General features: G+C 43.2%; 1 protein-coding gene across 3 annotated transcripts in view; it reads right to left on the reverse strand.

Moving 5' to 3' along the window:
• The window catches only part of SYNE3 (spectrin repeat containing nuclear envelope family member 3), a 401530-nt gene that overhangs the window by 294757 nt on the left and 90405 nt on the right, over positions 1–16368 (reverse strand). For 2 of the 3 annotated variants that reach the window (XM_078660113.1, XM_078660114.1), the window contains exon 2: positions 1441–1569. The exons of the other annotated variant lie outside the window; for it this stretch is intronic. In XM_078660113.1, the coding sequence (XP_078516239.1) occupies positions 1441–1444 (4 nt within the window). In that variant the 5' untranslated portion in view covers positions 1445–1569. The remainder of the gene's footprint in view (positions 1–1440; positions 1570–16368) is intronic. 3 annotated transcript variants of the gene reach the window in all.

Raw genomic sequence — 16368 nt, forward strand, 5'->3', positions numbered from 1 at the left:
AACCAGCAAAACAGATTAAAGTTGGAAAAACTATGTCTTGAGCTTGTTCCTAAAGGTGAACATGTCATGAATCTGTCTGAGGGCCAAGGGAAGGCTGTTCCATAGGCGGGAGGCGACCACTTGGAAGGATCGACCTCCGCCCTGAGCAAGTGAAACTTTAGGAACAGGAATCAGGAGTTGAGTAGAGGACCTTAGTGTACGTTGGGGAATGTGATGGGGAAATCTTTGTCTAAAATAAGGGGCTTCAATCTGATTAAAAGCCTTAAAAACCAAAATCAAAGCTTTAAAATGTATTATTTTCTGAACAGGAAGCCAATGCAGGGATAACAATACAATACTTGAAAATGCTTTTGTGAAATGCCCAAAATAATTTTTGGGTAGCAAATACAATTCTCATTAAACCTCAGGATGCCAAATTATTGTCCTTAAAATACCTCAATAGTACATTTTTGCAAAATTACACAGAACACGAGACTAGTTAATCCTTGACTTGAAGGATTCTGACCTCAAAGTCATGAGATGACACTGAGACAAAGTGCTGCTGAGTGACTCGCGATGAGGAAGGAAACTAATAAAACGTCTGAGGAGTAACATAAGGGTGTGAACTTCACCCACTCCAATCCCCTTGATTTGTATTGCAGTCCTAGTCGGAAGCATAATTTAAATGCTTATTGGCACATATGAAAAATGAGATTGTGCCATATGGCATTATACGAAAGGCCACATCATCCACCGCTCTGGATCTTGCACTGCTAACGATCTGCTTTCATGGTTCTGATCTTTAAAAACATGTGGTTTATTCAAGTGGGAAATAGCTGAGCTCAGGCATCAAACTTGAATATTGTGTTTTGCCAGTATCTGTAAATCTTCTAGGTTTATGCACCACATAGCTATGGGTGTGGTTCATAAAATGTTGCATTCATTTCTTTACAGCACCCAGCATCAATGGAGTAATTTTATAAAATGCTTCATGCGGTCTCCTTTCTACAGTCCTGCTGTCCAGCACCCAAAATAAAATTCCAGAATCCTGTTCATGTCAAGGTTCAAATAATAACGGTCTGATATCTACATTCTATTACAACCTGAATGCGCCTAAATTAATCTGATGAATTTGTAAAATTAACCATGAAAATTGAAAATATAACAAAATATTTTTAGCTTTCGCATTAAGACAGCAATAACTGGAAACAACTTAAAATGACAGTATCCTCTTTGCGTTAGGTCTCCATTATTGAAATTCTACATAGTGTTTTAAATTACATTGAACTCCAAACTCATACATGGTCTATTAGATTTAAATGCAAACGTTGTACAACACCTTTACCAGCCAAAAATAGCATAAAACCTCAGATTTTTTCTTAGGCTAAGTTAACACCCAGTAATACTTTTCACTGTTATTCAAAAACCAAAGTGTAAGTTTTCAGAAATAGATTAACATACCCATTCCACAGCAAGGATGGCTAGGAGATCAATCTTCCCACACTCCACTGGATATTATAGTAATCCACTCCTTATTCCACAATGCATATCCAGGTTATTGCTGTTGTATGGGACCATTTACATAGGATCCTAAAAATGAAAAGGATAAGGATTGAGATACTGTAAACATATTGGGGGACATGCTCGTTGATGCTGGCAAATCAAGAACCCTTTTTGCAAGAAATTAATACAACACTCTTTTATAGTGGTTCCCTGAGGCCGAATCAGAAATCCCACACTTATGTTGAGAGATCTCCTCATGGTAAAGCGCGGAACCTGAAAATGTAAAACTACATTGATAATCAAAATCATCCTAAGTGATGGGTTCGGGAAGGTCAAAGTAGGCCTTAAAAAATACCAGCAACCATCTGTTTGCTGAATATTACATGAAACAACGAGTGTTTCCGAAGCAGTCTCTTTCTAGGTCCATTATGTAGTAGGGAATTGTAAATGTCATTCTAATTATAGCCTCTTTTATAACAAGCTTTGGCAAAGCAATTTCTGGCTTTATGTGCACACTCGCAGATACATGCATGCATAATGTTGTTTGCATGAATTACTCCTCGTAATCCAGTTCCTCTGAGAATCTTCACATTTCAGCTGTGTGAAATAAACGCTAACAAGTATGAGATCTGTGTTCTGAATTGCCAGATTCAGTTCACAATATAATGCTGTATTTAGATAACCTTTTAATCTTTTTAAGCAGCAAAATACCTTTCAATTTGTGGTGTAAACTTTGCAAATATCTGCTATATTTCGTAAATCCACTCATTCAACACAAGAGAGGGCACTGGAAAATAATGGTATTGGCCATTACCTAAAAGAACCTGAGAATAGTGACTTAACCTTCGTGAAGGAAAATACAAAATCTGGTTAAAATAATATCTTGCCCATGTACCATGCTCTGTGCACGAGGTCACAACGCAGAAGGATGAGTGAAGGGCATGGGAGTTGTATCACAGTGTGCCTTTGTAAAGCAGGAAAACCAAGATGAAGAGCATGCCCTGGTATAGGCGTGGTGCTAGCCCATCACCTCAGTTGCTGAGATCAGCAGAACCAGTTTTTTTCAACAAGTTCTTAATACATATGCATAAACAATTCAAATTGTCACGTGTTGCACCGTTCTGAAAGGTTTGTCGTTGTCCAAATGTATATAATCCAACTTTATTTCAAGATCAAATTTTTGCTCATCCACTCAAAACACTTGTCAGGTGGATTTGGCAGAGCCATTCTGACTAACAGTAGTTTTACTTAATATATGTAGGCAGTGGTGGCTGATACATAATGGTGGTGCTTAGATGGAGCAGATGGGCCGTCCACATCCCGATGGGCCATCCTGGACAGGATGGAAGGGAGAGCTGAGACTTACACCTGAAAGGTCTATGTCCTGTCCCCACACAAAGGGCTGCATACTTCCCTGCAGTCTGAAGCCAGGACGGGAAAAGCAGGGACTTGTGCCCTTCAAAGGCATCTCTTTGAAGTTCTCCTCCACTAAAAAGGCCCAACTGGGTATAAGTGCTGGACCTCTGACACCATCAACTCATAACACTTCTGCACCGGAGGACATTCTACTGGGAAGAAAGACTGCTGTGCTACTGGTGGGATTGCCACTCCACTGGACTGCTTTGTTGTGCTGCCCTCTTGCCAGACAGTGAGAAGGACTGGGCCTGCATCTCTACATTCCAGAGCCTAAGTATCTCCAAGGGCGTGTTGGACTTGCCTCCAGTTCTAAAGTCTCAGGAATATCAAAGACTTCTCTTCAACCTACAAAGAGCACCTGGACTTTGCTTGTTGCAAGCCCTTCTCTGTCAAGTGGTGCCAAACCAGTCCTGAGCCCATGGAAATGAGTATAAAGTGCTGCATCTGACCAGAATCCATGCATCGACTCATTTGTGCTGATCGGAACCAATTCATTGCCACTGTTGCGAGAGCCAGAACAATGCATCACACTTGGAACAGCTGCATTGCCTCTGGAACCGCCATATCACCTTTAGGACCACAGCTTCGGACGCATCACCGCCTCTGCGTGGAGAAGATTGACACATCGCCTCTACAGCGTGGAGAAGCCTGGTGCATCACTGTCAGAACTGCCGCACCTCAGAACCAGCGCATCACTCACAGAACCGATGCATCACCGCTGTTGCATGGAGAAATCAGGTGCTTCAACCCAACTGCTTGGGGGTCACTGATTCTTGCTCGGCTGTAACCACATTTCTTTTTTTGTGACCAGAATCAAGGTATTTTTGCTCAGCGGGCCATGCGTGGGTCCTGTATTTAGCCTGCGCTCCATTGCAGCCTTTGTCCTGGTCCAGCACGACCAATTTACTCTTTAACCACTTACTGCCCTGGGTGGGGTGCCAGTACTTTACTTTATCAATGTTTTTTTTTTTCATTCTTCATCCTTTTTTAGTTTTTATCCCTACTTGTGTGTTCAAACTGCGCCTTCAGGTAACAGTATCTTCTCTTTGCACCAATAAGGATCATATTTTCCAGTGATGTTCAATAAAACTGAAATGGGTTTCCAGACCTGTTCTAAGTACAACCCCCTACTGCTAAGCACACGTAGCATTCGATTGATTATATAAGGTAAATCGCTTAAATAAATATATTATTTATTCCAAGCTTATGGCAGTCACGTTTAAGTAGTGGCATTACTTCTTTATCTTTTTGCAGTGTCTGCTTGAAGGCTAGATCTATTGGTTTTGCCTATGATTGTTTTTGGTGACTTACATCTCAGCGTTCATTTACATTATATATCCAGGACATGCAATAAGACTGTATTGCACTTGGCATTACTTTTTTAAGCCATTTATTGTGCTAAAGAGGCTTCAGAATTCTCAAGATCACAGGCACAAATATGGTGACAATCACATAGAGATGCTGCAACATGCACCTCCAGACAACAAATGGCATCAGATGTCATGCAAAACATACAGACCAGGTCTGCCTTGGAGTGGAACAGCCACAACCATCACACACCACATGCTTGTTAAAACTGATGAGTTGAATGCTCTGTAAATAAAGCAGTCTGATACATTCCAGGAGTATAATCATATACGAGACCAACCGCATCACCTGTTATTTCCGAGCAGAGACACCCCTACCTACTACGGACTACACATAAATCCCAACTATATTTCGTACGTCCCTCAGGCTATCCTTCAAAGGCAAGTAGTTTCTGCTGATAAGGCTTGGCCTTGAAAAGATGACTTAGGCTTTGATCCATGAGATAAACCTTTGGGTTGCAAAGTTCATTTGTGAAGAAATGTTTAATTCAAGTACTCGATTCCCCCTACATATCAATCATTGTTTTTGACTTTTCTTACCGTAAGATGGTCTGATCTTCTTAATTACGTCACTGTTGTAATCTCAGAAAAAATAACAACATGTTGCTGTTGGTCTTTCTTAATGCAAAACTCATCCAACTAGGAATGGGTGGCGCTTCTTGGGGTGGTCATGCAATCCACTCACTTCTGTTTTCGAATTATCGATTAAAAGGTGCTATGCAAATGTCAGAATCATTGTTCTCTTCCTCAGATTTCGAACATTTACATTTTTTGAGGACACGTGCAGAATTTGGTTATTGGATTGTTTGCCTGGGCAGATGCCATCCTGTAACTAACCTTGGTAAACGAGCCGTGGCAACAGCCACAGGCATATGCCCATGTTGATTTTTGTCTTCGTTTGCATTGTATCTAATTGAAGTCGTACACAGACATTCAAAAAGAGACCCACATGCCAGTGTGTTTTTGCATCTAGACGTGCACAAACACGTTCCCACAGAGAAACTACACGAGACCACAAAATCTAAACACACTGATACAATTTAGCTTGGAATGAGGCAGCCATCTGTGAGCCAACTGTGCACAGCCATATTGACATTCATAATCAGAAATATGCAAACAAGGATGTTTATTCACACTGAGGTGATTCCATACGAGCATATCAAAGAAAATTGTTCAGATGCACACATTTCAAAAAGGCGCGTGCATAATGGCAACAGCATACACACATACTTATGTATCTGCACACGGACACACATACTTGGATGCACGCATGTCCAAACTAATGCATACACATGTGGATTGGGAAAGTTGTGTATATTTTAATGAATGGAAACCACTCCTGCACAAACACCTAAAGACATGCAGTCATACACCAGCTTACTCACTGGACATAAGCAACAAAAAATCCTAGGATATAAACAAAGACATATGTAAAGATTTTCCATCTACAATCAGAAATACTTGGACTAATTAAACGAAAGAGGATCTTTGCACAGACATGTGCATGGGGACAGACATAATGTTTAACACATTTGTACGCACACGTATGCACACGCGCCTGCTTCTATGGACTCCACTTGTAGAAACGCAACCATGTACATATATATGAAAAGCATGGGTGGCTGGTTATTTTGAGCTATAAGGCTAAGCCCACCCACATACCCACACTCATTTTCTAACTTCTATTTTAATGTTATAATAGTAATTAGAAAATGAGTGATGCTTGGCTGTCATTTTCTGACCCTCTCGTGAGCGAGGATCAGAGAGCCAGGAACTTGCATGTGCCATCCTTCGTAACTTTGTGGCTAAACCAGGGCTTACCTTAATTCTACCCAGGCCTTCTATTCTTCAGCACCTCCTTGCCACACTCCTAGAGTGACGCACAGCAAGCATATCAATTTCTAAGTGTTCCTGGCCCTTTATACTATGTAGGAAGTCTGGGGTGGGACAGTCTATAACCATGTGATCTGGCATCATCAGAGTCATGAGCTCTGATGACTGACGTCGGATCACATGTAATAAACATGCACTGTGCATGCTGTAGCTCGGCACGCACAGTGTATGTGTTTAAACAAGTCCCTGCTTTCACTGTCTCCTTGCTGCTGCTATGCCTCTCATTTGGTCAGCCAAGACTGTGAGAACTGGTCCACCAGCAGACGACTCCCTGTGTCTCGCCTTCTATCATAGGCAAGTTGGGCTCCCACTATCCTGAATTTAGGGTAGGTATTATGGCCCCCAATGTCAAATATCACCAGCCGCCACTGATAAATAGGCCATTTGGCAGTAAACAAATAATTTCATAAAAATAACACTATTGAATTTAAGGGTACTCCGTTTTGTCTCAATCAATGCTGTCTTCCATTGACTATTTTAATTAGTTTATCTTGGTAGCTGATATTTTTTTCAAAACTGCAACATAGCAAAATGATGTGGATCAGTGGGTTGATGGCTTGCTGTGGAGATGTGTTTGCAGTTGGGGGCCTACGTTGTAATCTCTCTATGGCTGATTCTGCCTTAAACTTTCAGAGGTCAACAAAAGGCATGGCATTGAGTTGAGTAGTAATGACGCCTAGTATTATGCAAAGTGGCTCTTCTCATTGTTAGTTGTATTTATTATTATAAGACAGTATCTAATTATTTAGATAAGCCAAGAGTCAATATAGAACTCAGGCTCTCAAAAAAGATGTAATGATCATTGATAGTCTAGCGACATAATTGCTCTGGCCTAATTGCTAACTTTTATTTATGGAGGCATTTATTGTAACTAGAGAGTTTGCCTTCCACAGAAACTGGATTTGGCGGTTTTGGGCATTTGTTCCTTGTATTTTACCAAAAGAGAAACTTCTTCCATGCCTTTAACACCTTAGAATGTCAAACTCCATTCGAAAAATTCTGCCAAAAGGCCAACTGTTGTTACATATCTTTTCTGAAAGAGACTTCTAAGTGCAGATTTCTAATCTTGTGAATTTCTCCAGGCAACAGACTGAATCTGGAAATGTTGATAGCACTTCCCCTGTGGATTGGCAGGTGGTGTTGTGTGGCTCCGCATTGGGTCCATCATTGTAGGATGTGAGGTTGCGGCTACTGAAAGACCACCAACTCTGCATGCTGACGTTAGTTCCTTTCTTTCAGTGCTTTCTGACACGGATCCGGGGCTAGCAGTCCACTCTCTTGACAGAACATTCCCTCAGGAAAACTTGTTTTTTTCTACAAAAATTCCTTGCAGTGTAAGGTTACGGGCATTAATAATACAGTGTTCAACAGTGTCATGATTGCCAATAACAGATGTCTGTGACACGCACAACATGAAGTCATGTTTGACATGTGCAAAAATGAACCAAAAGGCCATTTTAGACCGCGCCACGAATCTCGCCGAGCTTCAGAGAATTCAAGCAATCGGTCCTTAATTTGGTTGAGGTCGAGGGTGCAGTCGTACTCCTATTCCCACTACCAATTCCAAGACTGCTCCACATCGAGATCTAGGAGTTCAGGTAAGTCAAAGAAACACAAAAAACATAAGAACTTGAAACATTGTTTTCCGTTATGTCTCTGCTCCCATCGCTCGGAGTGGCATAATGCCCTGGGTATCTCTAGGTCTCGGACCCACCCCAGAGAGGAAACTCCACAAGCGCTTCCTTTTAACCTTGTTCCTTCTCCGAGGACAGCAATGGTAGACAAGATAAGTTCCCTAGAGGAGACTGCAGAAATCATATTTAGTACCCCACCGGATCTCTCTGGAATGCCTTCGGGCCCTAAGTATTCAGGGTGGTAGCCTGTCGGAGGCTCATCTGCGGATCTTACTCCAACTGCTCCACCTGACCTCCACCCGAGGTCAGACCTGCCCTTGAGCATGGCACCACCGGCTCCCAATTGCTGGAAGCCATCCTGTACCACCTCTGAATGTAACTGAGGATCCACTAGGAACAGGCGGCTGAGTTTGTTTGCCCTGGCATTTAAAGATCATGTCAGGTGTTGGGCGATAACGGTGATGCTCTGAGGATTCAGTCACTTCAGAGGTGCAGAGCCTCCTGGCGCAGGACCCACAACTTCACTCTGTCTTATTTACTGCAATAAAAACATGGCGGTCATGTTCTCTATAAGAACATGCAATTGTTTCCCATAATAGTGGGCAGCAATTTTGGAGTTCTTCCACACATTCACAAAGCACTACTACCTGGACAACGTGGTCTGAAGGGAGAGGCACTTCACCCGATCTACCCTGAGGGATTTCCTATTCTAAGTCATTCCAGAAACCCTCCACTAGAGGTGGTGCTGTTTTGGTATTTATTCACAAGGTGAGGAATTTGCAGTTAGAAGACTCTTACAGAACAAGTTACTTTCATTTGGTAATGCCTTTTCAGGTAGTGACTCTATCTAAATGCAGATTCCCCCACCAACGCACCCTCCTCTCTGTTCTTTGGAATGGACTCATATAGTCTATTAATAAAAGATCCACATTCAAAACCTCTGCACACTGCACTTCTGATTGAAATGGCTCTGTATCCAACTGCGCAGAAGAGGATCAGAAAGAAACTGACGTCAGCGCGCAGAGATGGTGGTCTTATAGTGGCCATGACTTACCTATGTGCATCAGAATTGCTACCAAAGTTTCCAGATCTAGTCTGACGCCTGGGAAAATTCACGAGGTAAGGAATCTGCAGTTAGAAGTAGCTACCGGCAAAGGTATTACCGAAGGTAAGTAACTTGTTCCTCATATCTAAACGTCTCTTTGGAGATGCCCCATTGTTCACAGCATGTTGGGGTTACATGACTCATTAAACACCTGCACTGAACTTTTAAAGTCACGAATCTTCTTTAAGCCGACGATTAGGTCAGTGGGAAGTAATGGGAACTGAGTTCCACCACTTATTTATATAGTCCTGCACACTTTACAACTATTTTCATAGTTCTCTACTTTCTTTTGATTGTTGGCATATACTACACTTAACTATACCATTGTACATGATACTCTAGGAAGCTATTTATAGCGCTGGAGTGCTTGGTGAGCTGAGAGGCATCTAAACTGTAAATTGTTTTGGTAAAGAGCTAGAACATGCATTGTGGATGCTTGAAGGTTGTGCTGCAGACATGAAGTCGGATTCTTCATCTTTGTTACTGTAGATGTAGCCCACTATCTCACCATTCAGGCATGCCTGTTCTCCTCATAATGTTCTTGTTATAGATGTGTACACTGTGTACACTGTGTACGCATGTACACGATCATTGCACTAGATATTTAAACATGGAGATCCAGTTAGATTGGGTGTTAGTCTGTGTGTAATATTGAAAGTTGTGGTTGCTCTGCAGTGCCCGATTTTTTTCTTCTCTGAAATTCTACTTAATGTCCATATATACATTATGATCCATTTTTCCTACAAACGTGTAAAATACAAATGGAAATATGAGCTGATAGGTGGTAGGGCATGTTAGAAAAAACTTGGTGGAGGTTTACGTAAATGATAAACTATGAAAAAAGGGGTGTTAATTAACATAGGAAAGAATGGCGCTCGCCAGGTACCGTGTTGTAAACAAACAGACATAGTTACTGCGGTGCCACAGGTGAGGGAAAACCCCTGAAACCCTCAAAGTTGGAACACAAGGGTCCGAAATGAAGAAGTTCCATTCCAGTGGTACGAAAGTTCGATGATGAATTGTAGGTGAAAAGACGTAGGCAATTGAAGTCTCTTGAAGTATTCTCTTTGTCTTTATTCAAATAATAGCACAAGGTCCAGCCAACACGTGTTTCGTCACTAGGGTATTAACCCTCGACTTCTTCAGGGCTGTAATGCAATGGATATGATATCCGAGACCTAAGCACCGGTGATAATTCCGACCCGGCTGGTCATAGGTAATCCAAAGTATCCAATCCAATTATAATATGCCAGATCCGGTTCAGAACGTGTTCCCGGGAGTGTGTGGACTTCGTAGCGTACTCGCCCCAGACTGATCTTACGGCTCATTCCGGCCTCCGTTTAATTTCCTGCGTTCCACACTACAGCACCCTATTGAATAGCTCTTATATTTCACTTCTACTGCCTTGACTTAAAGAATCACAACATATTATAAGTGGACAAAGAGAATACTTCAAGAGACTTCACTTGCCTACATCTTTTCACCTACAATTCATCGAACTTTCGTACCACTCGAATGTGTGTACGCCGTCCCCTCGTCGTGCTTCAACATCCTGCGCATGCTACGTAAGATCTTCCGGTGGATCCCCACCGAGACCAGGAAGACGGTCACCCAGGCCCTCGTCACCAGCCGCCTGGACTATGGCAACTCCCTCTACGCCGGAACCACCGCCAAACTCCAGAAGAGACTCCAGCGGATTCAGAACGCCTCAGCACGACTCATCCTGGACATCCCCCGTCACAGCCACATCTCCGGTCACCTGAGAGATCTGCACTGGCTCCCGGTCAACAAGAGAATCACCTTCCGTCTCCTCACCCACGCACACAAAGCCCTACACAACCAAGGCCCAGGATAACTCAACAGCCGCTTCAACTTCTACGCTCCCACACGCCAGATTCGATCGACCGGCCACGCCCTCGCCGCCGTCCCCCGCATCCGAAGAGCCACCACAGGAGGAAGGTCCTTCTCCTACCTGGCCGCCAAGACTTGGAACTCCCTCCCGACCCACCTCCGCCTGACCCAGGACCACCTTGCCTTCAGGAAGCAGCTCAAGACCTGGCTGTTCGAGCAGTAGCGGACCCCCCCCCTAGCGCCTTGAGACCCTCCGGGTGAGTAGTGCGCTATATAAATGCTTTGATTGATTGATCGATTGATATGAATTGACAGTATACATGATAACCTAGCTGTAAATACCCAATGTCAGGCCACTGCTGACATACTAGTTTGTGTCTGTATTTTAGGGAGAGTGGAAGAAAGCGAGAGAAGCCATTTTACCACTGCACATTGCCCTATTCATGCCATGTTTATAATAATAACATTTTAAACCCAAAAGTGAAAATGAATATCGAAGAATTGATATTTTTCCCAAATTGAACAAAGAGGATGAGGACTTGGAATAGGAGTAAAAAAATCAACTTCTTTTGGTTAAGTTGGAGAAAAGGAGATGATTAAGTGGTGCTATTATCTCATGTAAGCCCATGAATATAAGCTTTGGGAAGAGATCTGTATATTCATAAACTCTACTTTGAAGACCAGGTCAATGCTCTCGCCTGATCAGTATTCTTTACCTTAAAAATAATTAAAAAGATCTGTCCTTATTTCCCTTTGGACCTTCAAAAAACAGTAGTTACTATCTTAGTTTTAGCTAAACTGGATTATGAAAAACGCCCTTTTCATCGGCATCTGGAAAAAATCCCTGTCAAAAATCCAGATGCTGCAATATGCCTGCACCAGGCTTCTTACAGGAATTCCTAAATATCAGTCAGCATCACAGGACTTGATTAAATTACATTGGCTCCCAGTTGCAAGGAGGATGGAATTCAAGGCACTCTGTAATCCGTGTAAGGCACTGCACAATATTGGACCTCACTACCTTCGTGAGAAATGTATCTGGTACATCCCTCAGAGGACGCTCAGATCCTCAAATGCACAACTCTTAGTATTACCCAAAGTCAATCGAGCTATATGGGGAGGTAGGAGTTTTGTCCTGAGGCTGCAAATCTATGGAACTCCTTAACCCGCTAATTTAAGGAAATGCCCAGATCTCTTATCATTTCGGAAGTCCATAAAGACTCGGCTTTTCAATCAATAAAGAGTTTTCATAGCTCTGCCTAATCTTTCCTCTCCTGTTTGGTACAGCAGCAGTGCCAAGACGCCTCAGGGCATTCGAGTGCTATACAAAATTATAAATCAAATCAAATATATAGGCATCAGAAGGGAGGCACCTGATTAAAATGAAAAGTGGAGGCTCAATTGGCATTATACAATTTTTACAGTGAGAATTTATTAAACTATAGAATACGTGCCACACAAATGCACTAATTCCAGTAATAATTCCCTGTTTGAAAGTATAATTGGATGAGGCCAGAGATGTGTGCACCACAAGAGTATGCATTTTTTTTAAAACTGTGATTTACCTTCACAACAGAATGCAGCTTACACTACCACGTCAAACTCCTTATAAAAGTAAAGATAAAAGTAAATCCATATGTTCGTCCTGCATCTATTGCCTTATTATACCCACCAGCCTGGATAGTGTATGCAATTCCTTCTGCTGTCATGGTTTTTTTAGTCTCACCCATGTCCTGCCAGTGTCCAAACTCAGGGGCATATTACCAAGCATTGGTTAGAGACAAAAATTTACAGCTGAGCTGCGGCGATTTTTATCGCAGATAAACCTTGGTATTACCAAGGTTTATCGCAAATGCGATAAAAAACGTCCGCAATGCATGAATATCACTGAAAAGTCAGCGATATTCATGCATTACCGAGCTAATGCTCTTAGCCATGTTATCCACCTCCCATTGGATAACATGGCTAAGAACTGCTCAGGGCAGGTGTTAGCTTTTGGAAATATTCGCGCTTAGCGCGAATATCTCCAAAAGTTGGTAATAGGAGATAACGATGTTAGCGACTGTTTCCAGTCGCTAACATCTTGGCACGCCCACTTTGCATGTCATTAGTGATAAATATCACTGACATGCAAAGTGGGGCCCAAGATGGTCGCTATCTCCTACTAGCTGTCGCTAACTGGTGTTAGCGACAGCTAGGTAATAGGGAGATACTTTTATCTCCGCTTTCTTGGCTTTTAAAGCCAAAAAAGCGGAGATAAACCCCCTTGATAATATGCCCCTTAATCCCTACACTCCAAGTGTGTGTTCAGTGATGACAACTGCTTTCCTCCAACCACGCTCCACATCTCCCTTCCTATATTGATTGCTCTCCCACTCCAGTCTAATGACTTGTTTCGAGTCTATATTCCGTCAACTATATTCCTCTCTCCACAGCCCAAAAGAAGTGCACAATGTCCCTCCCAACTCCCAGGAAAGCATATATTTTTGTTGTAGTCACGCCAGTGCATGTTTCATTGCCCCGGTCCAGTGCCTTCACTCACACGTCAGTCTCGCTACATGAGTGCTGGAGAGTAGTCTGCCACCCTGGAGAGAGTATATATTAAGGTCCCTCTGACCATGTTCAACTCTGACCACAATACACAGAATGTGCCCAACTATTCCTCCGCCTCAACCCTATGCACTGTCTCCTTCTCAGTTCACCCGGTGGATGTCCTACCATCCTTCTCCATAAGCAGTGTCAGATTTAGCATGCCTTGACCACTCCTGCGACTGCATTCCAGGCTGCATCATGATCCCCAGGGGGTATAAACTATGCAGCCTTTAATGGAGGAGCTTTAAGGAATTACTTTGTATTAGGGATAGATAATGTAAGCCACATACAAATAAATGAAGAGAAACAATAAGAATAATAATTCTGATTCAATGTTTGTCTTAAAGGGATATATTTGAAGTTATGAGAAGATGTACAGGCTTCTTCTTTTGAAAGACGATTAGCTAAGCATCCACAGAACTGTACTGCTTTCAGATGGACAGCCAACAAGAACCTTATTTTCGAAACTAGAAGAAAATTGATGCAGGTGTACGTGAGCCTTCAACCATATTTATTACATAACTTGCCCCAAGGGTTAGGTCTGGGGTGTGTACTGACTGACGTGCACTAAAGAAGACACTGGACATATGTCAAAGGGGGTGAAACAATGCCAAAATAGAAATGAAGAAATACGGAAGAAGTGGAAAAATCTGAAGGCAACTTGGCAACCCGTTCCTCTTTCAATGACACTTTCTGATTCAGCATGGGGTATTTCGAGAGCTGCAATCCGATAACAGAGAGGGATTACTTCCTTCTTTTGAGGTCTTTCAAAAGCTTGTGAAGAAGATATTTTCCTCTTCTGCTCTCCCCAATGGGCCGGATAGCCATATCCAAGAAGCTCCTCCTCCCTAGGCTTCTATACTTTTTTACCATCCTTCCCTATAGACTGCCTCAAAAATTATTCAGGGATCTACCGTTATTGCTCGTATCTTGATATGGGGCAACTCCAGGGCGAGGGTAGCACTCTAAAAGCTTCTTCTCCCCATCTTAGAGGACGGGCTAGGAGCACCCAACTACGATTATATTACGCAGCCACCCAGCTCCAGTGGTCCATGTGCTGGTTTGCAAAAAATAACTTCACTGAACTAGACACCTGGGCAATGGCGGTATCGCAGCCAGACCTGCTCGAGTGGTTATCAGGCTCTAAAACTCCGCTCCAGAGGACAAAGGGCTGCACTCTGCTGCAGGCAGCCGTAACACCTGGGCGAAGGAGTAGTTTCTGTCCTGTAACTCCAGTTCTGTAGTAGGGGTATCTCTGTTATAGTCATAATCTAGTGAATAGTCCCGCCCATGTGCGTGGACCCCGGAGCAATCAAAAATAATCTCTTACAGTGTCAAAAAATGCAGAAATGCATAGACACTTAAGAGAGAATTTAAAGACAGATAATGCAGCCAAAAAGGCTACACTGTCCAGTACTTCAACTAGAAATTCCACCATAAAATCCACAAAACAGCAAAGCCTGTACAGATTTCCCTTGCTTAACAGCAAAAATCCCTCAGGAATGATAGAGAGAAGAACCTGGACAGACAAGCCCCATAGGCTGCCATTATGTGGCTTAAACAGGATACTGTGCCTTTAAGGAACCTTCCAGAACCTTCTCCCAGTATCCCAGAATGCATAGCAGGTCCAACTTAGTTTCAGTTCTTTTTGAAGGCGTAAGAAACGCCAGACCTGTAGCATTACGTACATGAATAACTCTCCACCGGGGAGGCGGGAGGGCGCTTATGACTATAACAGAGATACCCCTACTACAGAACTGGAGTTACAGGACAGAAACTACTCCTTCTGTAGTAGGTGATCTCTGTGTATAGTCATAATCTAGTGAATAGAATGGCAAGCCCATCCCCACACCAAGCGGCGGTGGAGAATACAAAATTACGCCACTTATTGTGCGAACAGATTCCGCAGCGAAGCCTGCCCAACCTGAGCGTCTGCCCTGGCGTCAGTGTCCAGGCAGTAATGCTTAGCAAAGGTATGGACCGACTTCCAAGTGGCCGCCTTGCAGATCTCTGCAATGGGAACATTACGAAGCATAGCTGTCGTAGCAGCTTTGCCCCTGGTGGAATGAGCCTTAGGTTTGCCCCCTAAGGTCTTATTAGCTTTGTAGTAACACAACTGTATGCAGGACACAATCCACCTCGAGATGGACTGTTTAGAGGTAGCAAGGCCTGTCCTGACTGAGCCATAATTGATGAACAATTGGTCTGACCTACGAATATCTTTAGTCTTATCAAGATAAAACTTCAGCACCCTCCTCACATCCAGGGAATGTAAAGACCTTTCCGCTGGAGATGAAGGATTCTGAAAGAACGTAGGCAAAGTGATAGTCTGGTTGATATGAAAATCAGAAACAACCTTGGGAAGAAACTTAGGGTGAGTACGCATAACAACCTTAGCATTATGAAATACAGTATAAGGTTCTTGGCAACACAATGCCTGAATCTCACTCACCCTGCGGGCCGATGTAATGGCCACAAGGAACGCCGCCTTCCAGGACAGGTGCTGCAACGAAGCCTTATGAATGGGTTCAAAAGGCTCCTTCATCAATCTGGACAGCACCACATTCAGGTCCCATGAAGGCGAAGGAAGCCTGACAGGAGGGAACACTTTCTTCAAGCCTTCCAAAAAATCTTTGATCACAGGGATCTGGAAAAAGGAAGTCTGTGAAGGGCCTTTCCTGTAGGCAGTCAAAGCAGCCAGATGAACCTTAATGGAATGGACATTAAGGCCCGACTGCGCCAGATGTAGCAGATATGGAAGGATGACATCTTCCTTGCATGTCGTAGGGTCATAGTTCTTAGACTTGCACCAGATGCAAAACCTCTTCCACTTGTAAGCATAAGAAGTCCTAGTGGAAGGTCGCTTAGCCTCCTTCAGTATGTCCATACAATCCTCTGGGAGATTCAGATGGCCACATTGCACTATTTCAGGAGCCATGCCGCCAAACTCAAAGACGAGAGGTTGGGGTGCACCATCCGCCCCCCGAACTTCGTGAGAAGGTCCGGCCTGCACGGCAGCTTCATGTGA

This window comes from Lissotriton helveticus, chromosome 9 (genome assembly GCF_964261635.1).
Source record: "Lissotriton helveticus chromosome 9, aLisHel1.1, whole genome shotgun sequence".
Lineage (NCBI taxonomy): Eukaryota > Metazoa > Chordata > Amphibia > Caudata > Salamandridae > Lissotriton > Lissotriton helveticus.